This window comes from Arachis hypogaea, chromosome 6, assembly GCF_003086295.3.
Source record: "Arachis hypogaea cultivar Tifrunner chromosome 6, arahy.Tifrunner.gnm2.J5K5, whole genome shotgun sequence".
Lineage (NCBI taxonomy): Eukaryota > Viridiplantae > Streptophyta > Magnoliopsida > Fabales > Fabaceae > Arachis > Arachis hypogaea.
Genome location: NC_092041.1, coordinates 19,054,919 through 19,070,405, shown reverse-complemented (window position 1 = coordinate 19,070,405; position 15,487 = coordinate 19,054,919). Strand labels below are relative to the sequence as shown.

General features: G+C 32.4%; 1 protein-coding gene across 1 annotated transcript; it reads left to right on the top strand.

Moving 5' to 3' along the window:
- The first annotated feature begins 5,442 nt into the window (after nucleotides 1-5,442).
- LOC112696369 (protein SMALL AUXIN UP-REGULATED RNA 51-like) lies at nucleotides 5,443-6,482 on the top strand. Its single transcript, XM_025749103.3, has one exon. It carries the CDS (start codon nucleotides 5,670-5,672, stop codon nucleotides 5,967-5,969), a length of 300 nt encoding a protein of 99 aa, XP_025604888.1. The 5' UTR covers nucleotides 5,443-5,669; the 3' UTR covers nucleotides 5,970-6,482.
- Nucleotides 6,483-15,487: the final 9,005 nt, after the last annotated feature.

Genomic DNA, 15,487 nt, shown 5'->3' with positions numbered 1-15,487 from the left:
GAACCAAAACGATGCATGTACGGCTAAGTACTAAGGCCTATATATCATGCTAATATCCAATATAAAATTTCCGGTAAAATAAACTCCTCTAGAGTCTAGAGTATATTCTTTGTTAATTTAATTTAAAAGTTAGTAGAGGTAGAAATGTAGAATAATTTTCGTATACCTGGTCCAAATTGATAAACATCAGACTCAATAAAAATAAAAAATTCAATTTAAACAGGAGACCTCTGACTTATACCTGATATTTTTGAAGAAGTCCGAGACTGCAAAAAAAAAAAAAAAAAAATCAGCTCTAAACAAGTAATTATTTTTGCAAATTTTTCCTATTATTTTTATCTTTTTTAAAAGATGGATTTCAACAAATTTTTAAAATAAAGGAAAAAATTATCTATCAATAAAGATGACAATACTCTAACAAAAGTAATTATCAACTCTGTTATAAATATATTGACACTCCTTAAATATAATTTATGTTCTAATCTACTAAAAATCTGTGTAAAGTTATTGCTAACTTAAGTATCAGAGTCTCTTACAGATACCACTCCACATTTTCTCACGAGAAATACAGACACGACACCTTAACACGACAACAAGTCAGATGTTATCTCATAAAAAATCTAAACCTCACATTTAACTCTAAATCAACACTTTAGATAATTCTTAGAACAATTATCTTTAAATTCAACTAGTTAAAAATGTAGATAAGATTAAACTGCATCATTATACATTAAATCTATATTTTTAATTAATTCAACTTAAAATTGCAGGTGAACAACTTTTAATTGTCTAATAATATATCTCTTCATTAATTTTTATTAAAACTACCCATCAAAAACTGCAAAATAGCAAGATTTAAAACCTCAACTAGTCAACGACAAAAAACAGATTTTTCTGTTTCTAACGGGCTTTCTATTTTACTAAGAGTCAATTTTAGGGTTACAGTAAGAAGTATGTTGTACATAAGATCGATTATCTTATGTGTATATTAAAATAAGTTATTAAAATTAGCTATTAGTATAAAATATATGTTAAAATTTAAATATATATTATAAATAAATTAAATTACATATATATATTTATACATAAATAAATTAATAATTAATTTTAATAATTGATTTTAGTATATAAATAATATTTTTGATATAAGGTGATCACCTTTAGTTGGTTGTCTAGCTCTCTTAAGAGTTTCGCTAGAGAGTCAACGGAGTCAAGTCTCAATATGAGTTAAAAATGAAAATTATCTACGAAATAAAAAATTTAAAAACTCTTATTCAATTATTTAAAAATTATTTCAAATTCTCTAATTTCAAATTTCAAATTTTTAAAAAATTCAGTTAGTTATTTAAAAAAAAAACCATATGAGATCCTCTAATATTCTCTTCTTTTTCAACCAGCGGCCACCCCACCTTCGTCAATAATCATTCCATTTCACCGTGACTACTTGATTTGCCACACGCCACTCACCCTTAATAAAAATAACCATCCGTATACCTAATGAATTGAACATCTAACATATTTTAATTATATATAACTAAACTCAATCCAATCAAAATAATCATCTACATAAAAATAAAATAACCATCCGCATACCTACTAAAATGACCATCATAAATTGACAATTAAAATAGAAGAAGAAGAATAAACAGAAGAAACTATTATTGTGGTGAAACATAATTTTGAAGGACTAGTCATGACAAAAGCGGCATTGTTGTGAAGCATAGGGCTCAAATCATGAAAGAAGCTAACCATACTTGGATCCGAAGAAGAAGAAGAAGAGCATGGTGGTATCATCGGTGAGAAGAGACTTGAAAGAATGGAAGAAAGCGAAGGCGCATCGGAGGAGGTGAGGACGGTGTCGGGGAAGAAGGCACACCCTGGCTGCGACGGAGGCGCTGAACGTCCGGGTTGCTGCGTTGCCGTTAGTTCAACCCACACAATATGCGCGTCTTCCTTTGGCGGTGGCCTGTGCGACAACGGCGTCAGTCGGAATAGTGTCGGCGCGATTTTCAATGGCGGCTGGTGACCGTGGCGTTAGTATACCGACAAGACTCTATGAGAAAGACATAGAACGTTGACAAACCGTATTGAGAGAGAGAAGTGAGAGAGGGAGGTAGTTTATTTGTTTCCAAAACCGACGGTAATCCTAATATTTGATTTAAATTTTAAATTGAAAACTATTTAAAATTAAGAGTAAAGTATTGATTTTATCTCCAATATTTGGGGTAAGTCCTATTTGTGTCCCTAACGTTTAAATCGTCCTATTTGTATCTCTAACGTTTATAAAAGTGATTTAATGTTATCCTACTATCAATTATACTAACAAATCAGATTATATTTTTCAACTATTCTCACTTGGATGTATTCATTCTCAATTAGGTCTTACTTAGATGTATTCGATTTTAATATTATACCCACTATTTGTGTTTAGATTCAATTATATCCATAAAAAAGTGAATTATGTAAATGATGTAGGAATTAGTTTCAACTTTTGATGAGCTATTTTTCGGAGTGGATCATCGATTCTATCCCAAACATTTGTATTCTAACTTCAAGAAGAGATTTTTAAAACTAAAACTAAAGCGTTCATGATGTGTAATTGACCGCAGGATAACATTGAATCGTGTTTACAAACGTTAGGGATACAAATAGAACGATTTAAACGTTAGGGACACAAATAATATTTACCCCAAATATTAGGAACAAAAACGATAGTTTATTCTAAAATTAATTAGTTGCCTATAATTTAATTTTAATTTTAAATTAATTCTATTATACACATAGTATAAAACATACATTGTCTCCTCTTACTTTTCCAATTCATTATTATTATTATTATTATTATTATTATTATTGGGCATAAACTAGTCGAAAGAAAAGAGGAAAGGATTGGGTGCTTTAAAATAAGTTATGGAAAGGGTAGAGTCGTACAGAGAGTGGTATCATTCTTCACTTTCATCTTTATTGCAAAAAGGGGACTCAGCTAGAAGAATAATGCTATGGCACACTACTTAAAGCAAAGCTACTTCTTCTTGTAATAACAACCGTACATTCTTAGAAACGCTAAAATATATATCATCACTTGCTACTTCATCCAGGGGAAGGGGGAAAAAATAAATAGAAAAAATTCATATAGTATTTAATTTCTTCAAGATATACCGCGTATTAAAATCCTGATAAAATTGAACCTTTTTTTCATTTGGAAAAAAATGCATATAATTTTAAAATAATTTATGAAATAATGTTCAAACTCTACAGTCGAAGCATGAAAATAATAAAAGAAAGAAAATTATTTTTAAGTTTTGTTAGGGAAACTCACATGTGAGAGAAAAACAAGGACGAAAGAATTAAAAGGGAAAGTACAGCTTGTGAAATAATGTTTTGAGAACCAAAGCGAATTATCCGGTTCGACCTAGTTAATTGAAAATTGGTTCTTATTGAAGGTAAAATCCTTTTGTAATAAATCGATCAACACATTTATAAGTTGGTTGAATCAATGTGATTTTTTAGTAGTTAACAGATTTAAAATAATAAAATAAAAAAATTATTTTTATTTTAAAAATTGTATATTTTATACATAAATATATTATTTTATTATATATCCAATTCAATTCCAATTATATTTTGGTTGAATTTTTAAACTTTTAATTTTATCGATTCAATTTTCAAAATTTTGATATAGACAAAAAAAAATAAAAAAGAAAATAAAATGTTTAGTATTCATTTTACTTTTTATTTTATTTTTTATTTTTGTTCAAACAACTAAATCTCAATATGAATTAGGCTCTTTATTTATCTTTTAATACTATACATATGGCTCTACTTAAGGTTTCAAGTATTTGAAGACATATCTAACTCTTACATTACTTTCTAAATTAAGAGTTAACTATTTTGTTATGTTTTGAGATCAAATGATATTACATATAATTTATTTAATTTTAATTTGTTAAAAAATAGAATACATCTTCTTCTAGAGTTGAGATGATCTAAAATTATATAAATATATATTGGCGGAATCTTCTACCACATTTTTGAGAATCTCTGGTGTTGGTTGCTGCTGCCATTCCGTCAATTCAAGGTGTTGCGAGCATTTGCTCCCCCTTCACGGAAGTGTCGTCTTCGGTGTCGTTACCTGTTGTCAAATCTGTCGCTACTTCGTCTTCGATTGAATTTGTTTTCCACCATGGACGACCACCGACATCCAAAAGTTGCGTTCCGGCATACAGGTAAGCTGGTCCCTGAATCAGGAATTATGATTGCAGAAATGAAATTTGGTTTGCTTGTGTGTTCAAATTGGTTGAACTTGTTCCTGGAAGAAGATATCTCTGATGCAATTTTATTTGGATGTGGAATTGAAAATCTGGATCTAAAATTGTTGATACATTCTGCAAATTTGTTGTGGAATTATTTGTTGATTTCTTCTTCTTATGCATCTATGATTTTTGAAGTTTGACATGAATTTTGTTGTTGTTGTTAAAATTGTGGCACCGCATATTTGTAACTATAACTTGACAATATAGATTGATGAATTGTTGTTTAAACTGCCATTTTTGTTGATTTTGCTTGTTACTGCTGTAGTTAGACTAGGAAACAGAAATCTAATTCTTCTTCTGCGTCTTTTTCATCTTTTTCTTCTTTTGTGTGAACTGTAATTTCTGTTTATATATATTGTATAATCTGAATTTGTTGTGAGATTTTAAGATGCAGGTGTAGGAGAAGGAAGGATTTGTTTTTATTTTTTAATATTATTTTTATTATTTATATTAGTTATTGTTGGGCCAACCGTGGGGAGCTCTCGACAATTGGGGAGATTTCGGGAAAGAATCAAGTGAGAGAACATAAGATGAGAAGACACCACATTCAACTCAAAACCTTAAGGTGTCAAGTTAATGGGTCTCTCATCTTTTAAACTCCTCACTCTTCCATGCTTTCTTAGATGTGGGACTAACTTCAACACTCCTCACACTTGCAACACTAACAGTTATTAAGGTTAATTTAGTAAAAAAGATAAAATTAAAATAGAAAATGACAATTTTATAACGATTTGTAACACTGAGAATAATTTTAATAACAAAAAAAGTCGAGAACAATTTTAATTTTAGTCCCAGATTTTAAGAACGAAAAAAAGTACTTAATCCAAAATTATACATAGATATATTTGCTTAAGAAATATAACACTATTCTCCCTATAGATAAAATATTTATCTCTCCTCCCAAAGAAGATCCATAAATATAAGTATGATAAACAAAAAGGTTGTATATATAATATGTTCTTACCTTAGAGGAGGTGAATAAAATGTACCGATAAAATAAAAGAAAGAAATAAATAGTAGTAAATTGGAGAAGAGGGACCTAGTTGTCGAAAGGAAGGGCAGCAAGGGCTATAAGAGCCAAACAGTTGAAGCTCCCTACATGGTCTTGAGAATTGCACTACCCCCCAAAACAACCCTATACATTTGTCCTTTGTCCCCACAACCCCACATGACTCTCCTTATCTCTCTCTCTCTTCTTAAATAACTCTATCTCACCACCCTTCACCACCAATAATAAATACCCCCCCTCTTCCATTTAACATTCTAAGTAACAATATATGCATACCCTCTTCATTTCACACTTTTTTGCCACTTTCTCTATTCAATTCTCCTTCACATCTCATATTAATAATAATAATGGCTTTGAGAAAATCTACTAGGCTTCATCAAGCACCACTTCTCAAGCAAATTCTCAAGAGATGCTCAAGTTTAGGGAAGAAGCAAGGCTTTGATAATGATGTTCCAAAGGGTCACTTTGTTGTGTATGTTGGAGGGAATAGAAGCAGGTACATTGTCCCAATTTCAATTCTAAGGTGCCCTAGCTTCCAAACCTTGCTCCATCAAGCTGAAGAAGAGTTTGGTTTTGATCATGAAGGAGGTCTCACTATCCCTTGTCATGAGGATGTTTTTGAGTCTCTTGTTACATCATCCATTTAGCTCATAGATTCTTGCTTTTCTTCTTATTTTGGAAAAAAAAAACAACAAAGCATGTTAGAGATCCATTCACTACTTATTTTATATTTTCTCGTCTACCATAAAAATATTTGTCATTTTAAAAATTTAATATTTTTATAACTCAACATATCTGGATATATTTTATATCGATATATTGAGTTGTTCGTATAATTAACATGACAGATATTTTGTAATATATAGAAGAGAAAAATAAAATTTTCTCTCCTTTTATTTCTTATATTTATATATGTATTAATATATATAGGAGAAGAGATCCTTATTTTAGAGTGACTCTAACCTCAAGATGGGAAAAGTTAGGCCCTCAAGGAGTTCTTGTGGGTTTAGATTGTATATGTACTTAGAAAGGCAACATTTTTTTCAGCAGGGGTGATGAAAAGTTTGTCAAAATGTACCCTGTTGGATAACTAATTTTAAAGAGTTATTGATTGTGGTCTTTCCCCTAATATATATAAATAATATATCTATTCTTGCAAATTGCAACTCTTCTTTCTCACTTTGCACTTTTGGGTCAATTTTTTTTTATTTTACATGGCAAAATACTTATTTTAAAAATTTAAATATAAATAATTATATTTCTAACACATTTTTCATTCAAGAGCTATTTTTAAATTTTTTGTGAATTTTTTATAGTATTTTTATTTGCTTTAATTTATTGAAATTCCTTTTTTTTGTTAATAATAATTGAAAAATATTTAGTTATAAAAATTTTGATATCATATCACAAAATAATTTGTGCCAAAAATTTAAATGATAAATAGAAACACATAAATAAATAAATATGGTCTAGATCATGCTTATAGTTAGAGATAACGACATGTTTATTATTGATCTCTCCTGTAGTTATGCAGTTATGTTCTAATTTTTTGTTCAAAGTCTAAATTAAATGTTATTATACTCAATAATTTTATGCCACTATTATTAGATATATGGTTATTTATGTTATTTTATTTAATAATTAGAGAAACAAAAATATACTTATGCATTATTTATATTTTTAATTCAAAAAACTAACTTTCGGGAAAAAAAAGTGTATGTGTTAAAATATATCACTATTTATTTTTTTTTAGAATATTTTTTTTTATAACAGGTATGATATTAATAAGCAATATCATCTAAATATGACGAGTTAACTTATGTGGAATATATAATATCATATAAAACTACATAGGTGATGAGTATATAATTTATTCAATAACATTAGTAACAGATCTAGCTGGACATGCAATAAAAGAAAAAACTTAAAATTTTTTGGGAAATCAAATAAAAACTATCGTGTCATGATGTGATTTAAGAACATACACAAAAAATAATTTACTTGTGTTAATGTATTATTATATAATTTCTTTATCTTAATAATTTCCTTGTATTATATGATTTCTAAGGTGTTCCGTATCTTGTAACTGAACTGAACTAGTTTTGTAGATACATGTGAGGGACAAGTTTCTAAGATTATCTTTATCCATTGAGAAGGTGCCACGTACTCCAAAAATCGAAATAGCCCCTTATTGCGCTTGTTTTCAGAGTTTTGTCTGCCTTCGAATATTGTGTACCAAGATTGCCCCTTGATTTATGTAACCCTGTTGCAGCGGTTGAAAAAAACTGTTAAGAGAAATCCACAGAAACGGACATAGAATGTTTGGTCACGGGTGAAGATAATCTATACATTATTCTAAACAAGATACTTATTCAATTACTCATCAAAAAAATAATGCATGAAATGTATAACTTTACCGAATTTTGATTTTGATGAGTTATTTATATTCACATCCACATACACGCATCAACAGTCTAAAAAATTTATTTACATTTCATAGGTTACAAAAAAAATTATTCAATACTTTACCCAATTTATTTTCACTTGAAAGTATTACCCGAAGATCAATATATTAATCAAGAAATTTAGGTTAAACAATATTAGATTTCTCTGGGGTGATAAACAAATTGGTCTTTTCCTTTCATTCATCTTAAATTCGAATCTTGAAAAAGAAAATTGTACTGAAAGTTTAGTTCTTCAAGTCATTTTAGGTGAATACGGCTAAGGAAGACATTACATTTTCGGACACATTAATATCCCATTGGTAATATGGAATATTAGTATTCTAAGTTAGTTTGTAATTTTAATTTTTAACCTAATGAGTATGAATACATTAATTCATTTATTTTGGAGAATAAAAAATTATAATAATCAACAAAGAAATCATATTTTTAACAACTCGACATTATAACTGATATAAAAGCCTCTAACTTTTCAATGTTTTCTGTTAATGTGCATATATATTGTTAGAATATAATTAGGATCAATTAGCATTATTTAGTATATCTAAATATTTATTATAAGATATTACATTTTTATTATTTCGATTCTCTTAACATCTATAAATACTCTTTAATATTGCATCATTCTAGACAACTTGAATACACTCAATAATACACAAATCTTTTTTCCAGTTTAGTCTCTTGTTTCTAACATGGTATCAGAGCAATGGTATCCTCCTTCTTTACGGGATGCAACTTCAGCCTCTCCAAGTCATCCCTCAAACTCTTGAGCTCATTGTTGGCAGCCTCGAGCTTTTCCTCGGCGAGGGCTTTTTGGTGGTTGAGCTTGTCCATGAAGTCGAGTTCGAGTTCTTCAACCACATCATCATGGCCCTTAATGTAGTTAAGATAGGAATTGATGATGTACTTGTGGACAAACCTGGCCTAGACTAGGAACAAGACGGTATTAGAGGTGGATTTGGAGGGGTCAAAGGAGGCGATCTGAACGAGCCAGTGAATGAGTGCGAGGAAGGAAGACCACTGGTGAGGGACAGTAGAGGATTTGAGCATGGATTTGTTGAACACGAACGGGTACTTGAGGCTCTTTAGGAGAGGGGGAAGATCGGCTTCGAGCTTCGACACACGGTACCCGATCTCTCCCAGAAGGAACGTTAGGGTTTTGAGGATGTCCTATGTGAAATGTGTGGAGCCGCTAGATTTGAAGGTGATGGGAGATTTCCGCGACAAAAGGAACGAGTTTATGCGGGAAATCACCCATTGCTGCCAGTGGTGCTCCTTGTAGTCATCGAACCTCGTAGGCCTTGTGCCGCCGCCAGCGGAAGAAGAGCGGATGCTTGCGAAATTGGCGACGGAGTCCATGTCTGCTATTGACGGTGGTTGAAATCGGAGAACACTCCAATTTTGAATACACTCAATAATACACAAATTCTTTCTCCAGTTTAGTCTCTTGTTTCTAACATGGTATCAGAGTCATTGTATCCTCTTTGAGGAGGAAAGGTTATTTTTCTTCGGTTGAAATTACCGTATTTTTCATATTTTTTCTCGTTCCATTTTTTTCATCTCTTTTGTCAAATTCTTTGATACTTTTTCACCTCACCGACTAGCCTGATCTCTCTGTTTTGTATTTTTTTGAGTCTAATGAATCAAACACCATTATCATCTTCTGCTTACTTATTTCTATGGAAAAATCATATACTTTTTTGTCACGTACCTTCCGACAGTTTCATCTGCACTTCCTTCAGACAAGCGGCAGTTCCGTCTGTGCTTCCTTCAGACAAGTGGCAGTTCCATTTGCGCTTCTTTTTGGCAGTTCCATCTGCACCCGTTCTATCAGTTTATGCATTTTTTCTCTTTATTTCGTTGTTTTAAATAAATTTCAAACTCAAGATCACTTGAGTTTGAGGGGTGATGTTAGAATATAATTATGATCAATTAGGATCAATTAGCATTATTTAGCATATCTGAACATTTATTATAAGATATTACGTCTTTATTATTTTGATTCTCTTAGCATCTATAAATACCCTTCTATATTGTATCATTCTAGACAGCTTGAATACACTCAATAATACACAAATCATTTTTTCAGTTTAGTCTCTTGTTTCTAACATGGTATCAGAGCAATGATATCCTCCTTCTTTACAGGATGCAACCTCAGCCTCTCCAAGTCATCCCTTAAACTCTTGAGCTCATTGTTGGCAGCCTCGAGTCTCTCCTAGGTGAGGGACTTCTGGTGGTTGAGCTTGTCCATGAAGTCGAGTTCGAGTTCTTCAACCACATCATCATGTCCCTTAATGTAGTTAAGATAGGAATTGAGGATGTACTGCTGGGCAGACCTGGCCTGGATGAGGGACAAGACGGTATTGGAGGTAGATTTGAAGGGGTCAAAGGAGGCGATCAGAATGAGCCAGTGAATGAGTGCGAGGAAGGAAGGCCACTGGTGAGGGACAGCGGGGGATTTGAGCATGAATTTGTTGAACACGAACAGGTACTTGAGGCTCTTTAGGAGAGGGGCAAGGTCGTCATCGAGCTTTGACACACGGTACCCGATCTCTCCCAGAAGGAGCGTCGGGGTTTTGAGGATGTCCTCCATGAAAGGTGTGGAGCCGCTGGATTCAAAAGTGATGGGAGATTTCTGCGACAAGAGGAACGAGTTTATGCGAAAAATCACCCATTTCTGCCAGTGGTGCTCCTTGAAGTCATCGAACCTCGTGGGCCCCGCGCCGCCGCCAGCGGAAGAAGGGCGGATGCTTGCAAAATTGGCGACGGAGCCCATGTCTGCTGTTGACGGTGGTTGGAATCAGAGAACACTCCAATTTTGAATACACTCAATAATACACAAATCCTTTTTCCAGTTTAGTCTCTTGTTTCTAACATGGTATCAGAGCAATGGTATCCTCTTTCTTTACGGGATGCAACCTCAGCCTCTCCAAGTCATCACTCAAACTCTTGAGCTCATTGTTGGCAGCCTCGAGCTTTTCCTCGGCGAGGGACTTCTGGTGGTTGAGCTTGTCCGTGAAGTCGAGTTCGAGTTCTTCAACCACATCATAATGGCCCTTAATGTAGTTAAGATAGGAATTGAGGATGTACTGGTGGACAAGCCTGGCCTGGACGAGGGTCAAGACGGTATTGGAGGTAGATTTGAAGGGGTCAAAGGAGGCGATCAGAACGAGCCAGTGAATGAGTGCGAGGAAGGAAGGCCACTGGTGAGGGACAGCGGGGGATTTGAGCATGAATTTTTTGAACACGAACAGGTACTTGAGGCTCTTTAGGAGAGGGGCAAGGTCGTCATCAAGCTTTGACACACGGTACCCGATCTCTCCCAGAAGGAACGTTAGGGTTTTGAGGATGTCCTCCGTGAAAGGTGTGGAGCCGCTGGATTTAAAGGTGATGGGAGATTTCCGCGACAAGAGGAACGAGTTTATGCGAAAAATCACCCATTGTTGCTAGTGGTGCTCCTTGTAGTCATCAAACCTCGTGTTTCCCGCGCCGCCGCCGGCGGAAGAAGGGCGGATGCTTGCGAAATTGGCGGCGGAATCCATGTCTGCTGTTGACGGTGGTTGGAATCGGAGAACACTCCAATTTTGAATACACTCAATACTACACAAATTCTTTCTCCAGTTTAATATCTTGTTTCTAACATGGTATCAGAGCCATGGTATCCTGCTTGAAGAGGATAGGTTATTTTTCTTCGGTTGAAATCACCGTATTTTTCATATATTTTTCCTTTGCCATTTTCTTTCCTTCTCTTTTGTCAAAATTTTTGATACTTTTTCACCTCACTGACTAGCCTGTTATCTCTGTTTTGCATTTTTTCGAGTCTAATGAATCAAACACCATTATCATCTGCTGCTTACCTATTTCTATGGAAAAATCATATATTTTTTGTCACCTTCCGGCAGTTCCGTCTGCACCCGTTCTATCAGTTTATGCATTTTTTCTCTCTATTTCGTTGTTTTAAATAAGTTTCAAACTCAAGTTATCACTTGAGTTTGAGGGGGGGATGTTAGAATATATCTAGGATCAATTAGAATCAATTAGCATTATTTAGCATATCTGAATATTTATTATAAGATATTACGTCTTTATTATTTCGATTCTCTTAGCAATCATAAATACCCTTCTATATTGTATCATTCTTGACAACTTGAATACACTCAATAATACACAAATCATTTTTCCAATTTAGTCTCTTGTTTCTAACATGGTATCAGAGCAATGGTATCCTCCTTCTTTACGGGATGCAACCTCAGCCTCTCCAAGTCATCCCTCAAACTCTTGAGCTCATTATTGGCAGCCTCGAGCTTCTCCTTGGCGAGGGCCTTCTAGTGGTTTAGCTTGTCCATGAAGTCGAGTTCGAGTTCTTCAACCACATCATCATGTCCCTTAATGTAGTTAAGATAGGAATTGAGGATGTACTAGTGGACAGGCCTGGCCTGGACGAGGGACAAGACGTTTTGGAGGTAGATTTGGAGGGGTCAAAGGAGGCGATCTGAACGAGCCAGTGAATGTGTGCAAGGAAGGAAGGCCACTGGTGAGGGACAGCGTGGGATTTGAGCATGGATTTGTTGAACACAAACAGGTACTTGAGGCTCTTCAGGAGAAGGGGAAGATCGTCTTCGAACTTCCACACACAGTACCCGATCTCTCCCAGAAGGAACGTTAGGGTTTCGAGGATGTCCTCCGTGAAAGGTGTGGATCCACTGGATTCGAAGGTGATGGGAGATTTCCGCAACAAGAGAAACGAGTTTATGCAGAAAATCACCCATTGCTGTCAGTGGTGCTCCTTGTAGTCATCGAACCTCGTGGTCCCGCATCGCCGCCGGCGGAAGAAGGGCGGATGCTTATGAAATTGGCGACGGAGTCCATGTCTGCTGTTGACGGTGGTTGGAATCGGAGAACATTCCAATTTTGAATAAACTAAATAATACACAAATCCTTTCTCCAATTTAGTCTCTTGTTTCTAACATAGCATCAGAGTCATGGTATCCTCCTTGAGGAAGATAGGTTATTTTATTCGGTTGAAATCACCGTATTTTTCATACTTTTTTCTCGTGCCATTTTTTTCTTTCTTTTTTGTCAAATTCTTTAATACTTTTTCACCTCAACAACTAGTATGTTCTCTCTATTTTGTATTTTTTCGAGTCTAATGAATCAAACACCATTATCATCTTCTACTTACCTATTTCTATGAAAAAATCATATATTTTTTTGTCACCTTCTGGAAATTCCATCTACGCTTCCTTCAAACAGCGACAATTTCGTCTGCGGTTCCTTCCGGCAGTTCCGTCTGCACCTGTTCTATCAGTTTATGCATTTTTCTCTTTATTATAAGATATTACGTATTTATTATTTCGATTCTCTTAGCATCTATACATATCCTTTTATATTGTATCATTTTAAACAACTTGAATACACTCAATAATACACAAATTCTTTTTCCAGTTTAGTTTTTTGTTTCTAACCTATATAATTTTTCCATCTTAAAGGCATGTTTAATATTTGAAAAAACAATCATATTTATTATATTTTAATTTATACTAAATACATCACTATAAATAAAAATTCTATGAAAATAACTATTCACTTTATTTGTTGACAAAATTAAAGTCATGGATATTTACTTATAGATAAAGTACTATTTTTATATCAATGTTTGAAGTAATTTCTACTTTAATTTTAACGTTTTTAATGTCCTATTTCAATCTTAAAATATTTTAAATAGATTTAATATTGTCTTGCCTTTGTATTTGATACGAGTAATTAATATATTGAAAATTCAACAACATTCAAATTTTTTATGTAAATAAAATCAACTCACCAATAATCACTAATTTAAAATTTTTTTCTATTCTGGACAGTTGATGATTGATTACTAAAATTTAGAATTTTGTACAGAAAGGAGAAGTATTATGAACAAATTTTGATTATATTTTTCTAACACATGAAAATAAGAAAATATGACTTAACTAATAATGTTGTTAATGTATGTCCGTGTTGTTTATTTCGTTAACTATTCATATCAAATTAATGATAAAATAATATTAGATACGTTTAAAATTTTTTAAAACAAAAATAAAATATTAAAGATTAAATTAAAATTATAAAATAATATTTTACCCTTTATTTATTATTGATTTTAGAAAACTAGGAAGAAAGAACGCCTTGTAGAAAATTAATTTATTATTATACATTCCATTATGTTATTGTAGGATTATTAATTGTGGAACATTGGATACAAATTAAAGGACTTAGGAGGGGTACATTTTCGTCAATTCACGTGTCTCTTTATTTTCACACCTACAATATAGTTAGATTTAAGCACGGATTTAGTGGACCCTGGATTTCTACTTCAAAACACACACACAAAAAATAAAATATCCATAAAAATAATACAAGCATGAAGAACTTAATTAATGTAGGTTTAATATATATTGCAACCTAGTATATGTTATCTTTGAGGTATACATGTTTACCACAACTTAACTATGTTATTTCTTAACCAAAATTGCTCGGAAGAATATATATATATCTGTTACACTTATGAGTTATGTTTGTTTTGTGTTAAATAAATTCTCATCGTCCTCCAAGATCGATGTGACGTGTGGATGTGGTTCTTGTTCAGGGAGACACATGGGTGTGTTTCAATAATTGGTGAAAATGCACATTTTGAAATATAAATATGTGTTTCAATAATAAATAATCAAGTTGGACTAATTGAACTGTTCAATCGGTGGGGTTTTTTGGTTGGGGGGGATACATTCGTACATATATGATATTGCATAGTTTAACAAATCAAACTATCCAAATATATAAAGGAATTGATTAAAAAAAGTACCAACTAATCATAATTATTTGCTTCAAACTTGTAATTTTATTTTTCTATTTTCAAATTTTCATATGAAATTTCAAAATATGTTGTTTTGATTCAGTCATTTTGGGCTTCAATATTCTTTGATCCTTCAGCCCAAGCCCAAATTAAGTTGTGACTATTTATAGAAGTTCAGACTTCTCTCTACACGTTAGAAATGACTTACCTACACTACACTGTAAGGCTTCCTCTAGTGATAACTATATATTGGTGAACAAAAATATTTTTGGTATATTAAAATCAGTTATTAATGTATTTATATATAAATATATATAATTTTATTTATTTTTAATATATATTTATATTTTAATATATATTTTATATATTAGTAATTAATTTTAACGACTATTTTTAATATATACGTACCATAGTCGATCTGAAAATATATCGAATTTGAATTAACAGTCGTCTTGATTGCCGTAGCCCTCTTCTTTCTTCTCTCTTATAATCTCTTTCTCTTCTCCGTTCTTTTCTTTTTTCTTTTTTTACTATCTATTATTTTTTTTTATAGTTTGGTCTTATTCTTCGCCAGTTACATTTTTTATCACAATCACTCTCCTGCTGTTTATACCCTTTCACAGTTCTACCCTCCTTTTTCTTTTTTTACTCGTTTTTTTTCTCTCTTCCTTTTCTCTTTTCTCAAGTTGATGTTCTTATTTTTTCTGTTCTTTTTAGATATTTAGATGTGAATAACTTATTTATTTGTAATTGTTCTTTTTTATTTGTAGTTTATTGATAATTGATCCTCTGTTATGGGTGTTTTTTATATATTATTACAGATTTGAAATAAAGATACAATAAAAAAATTTATTCATGAAAATATTTTTAAATT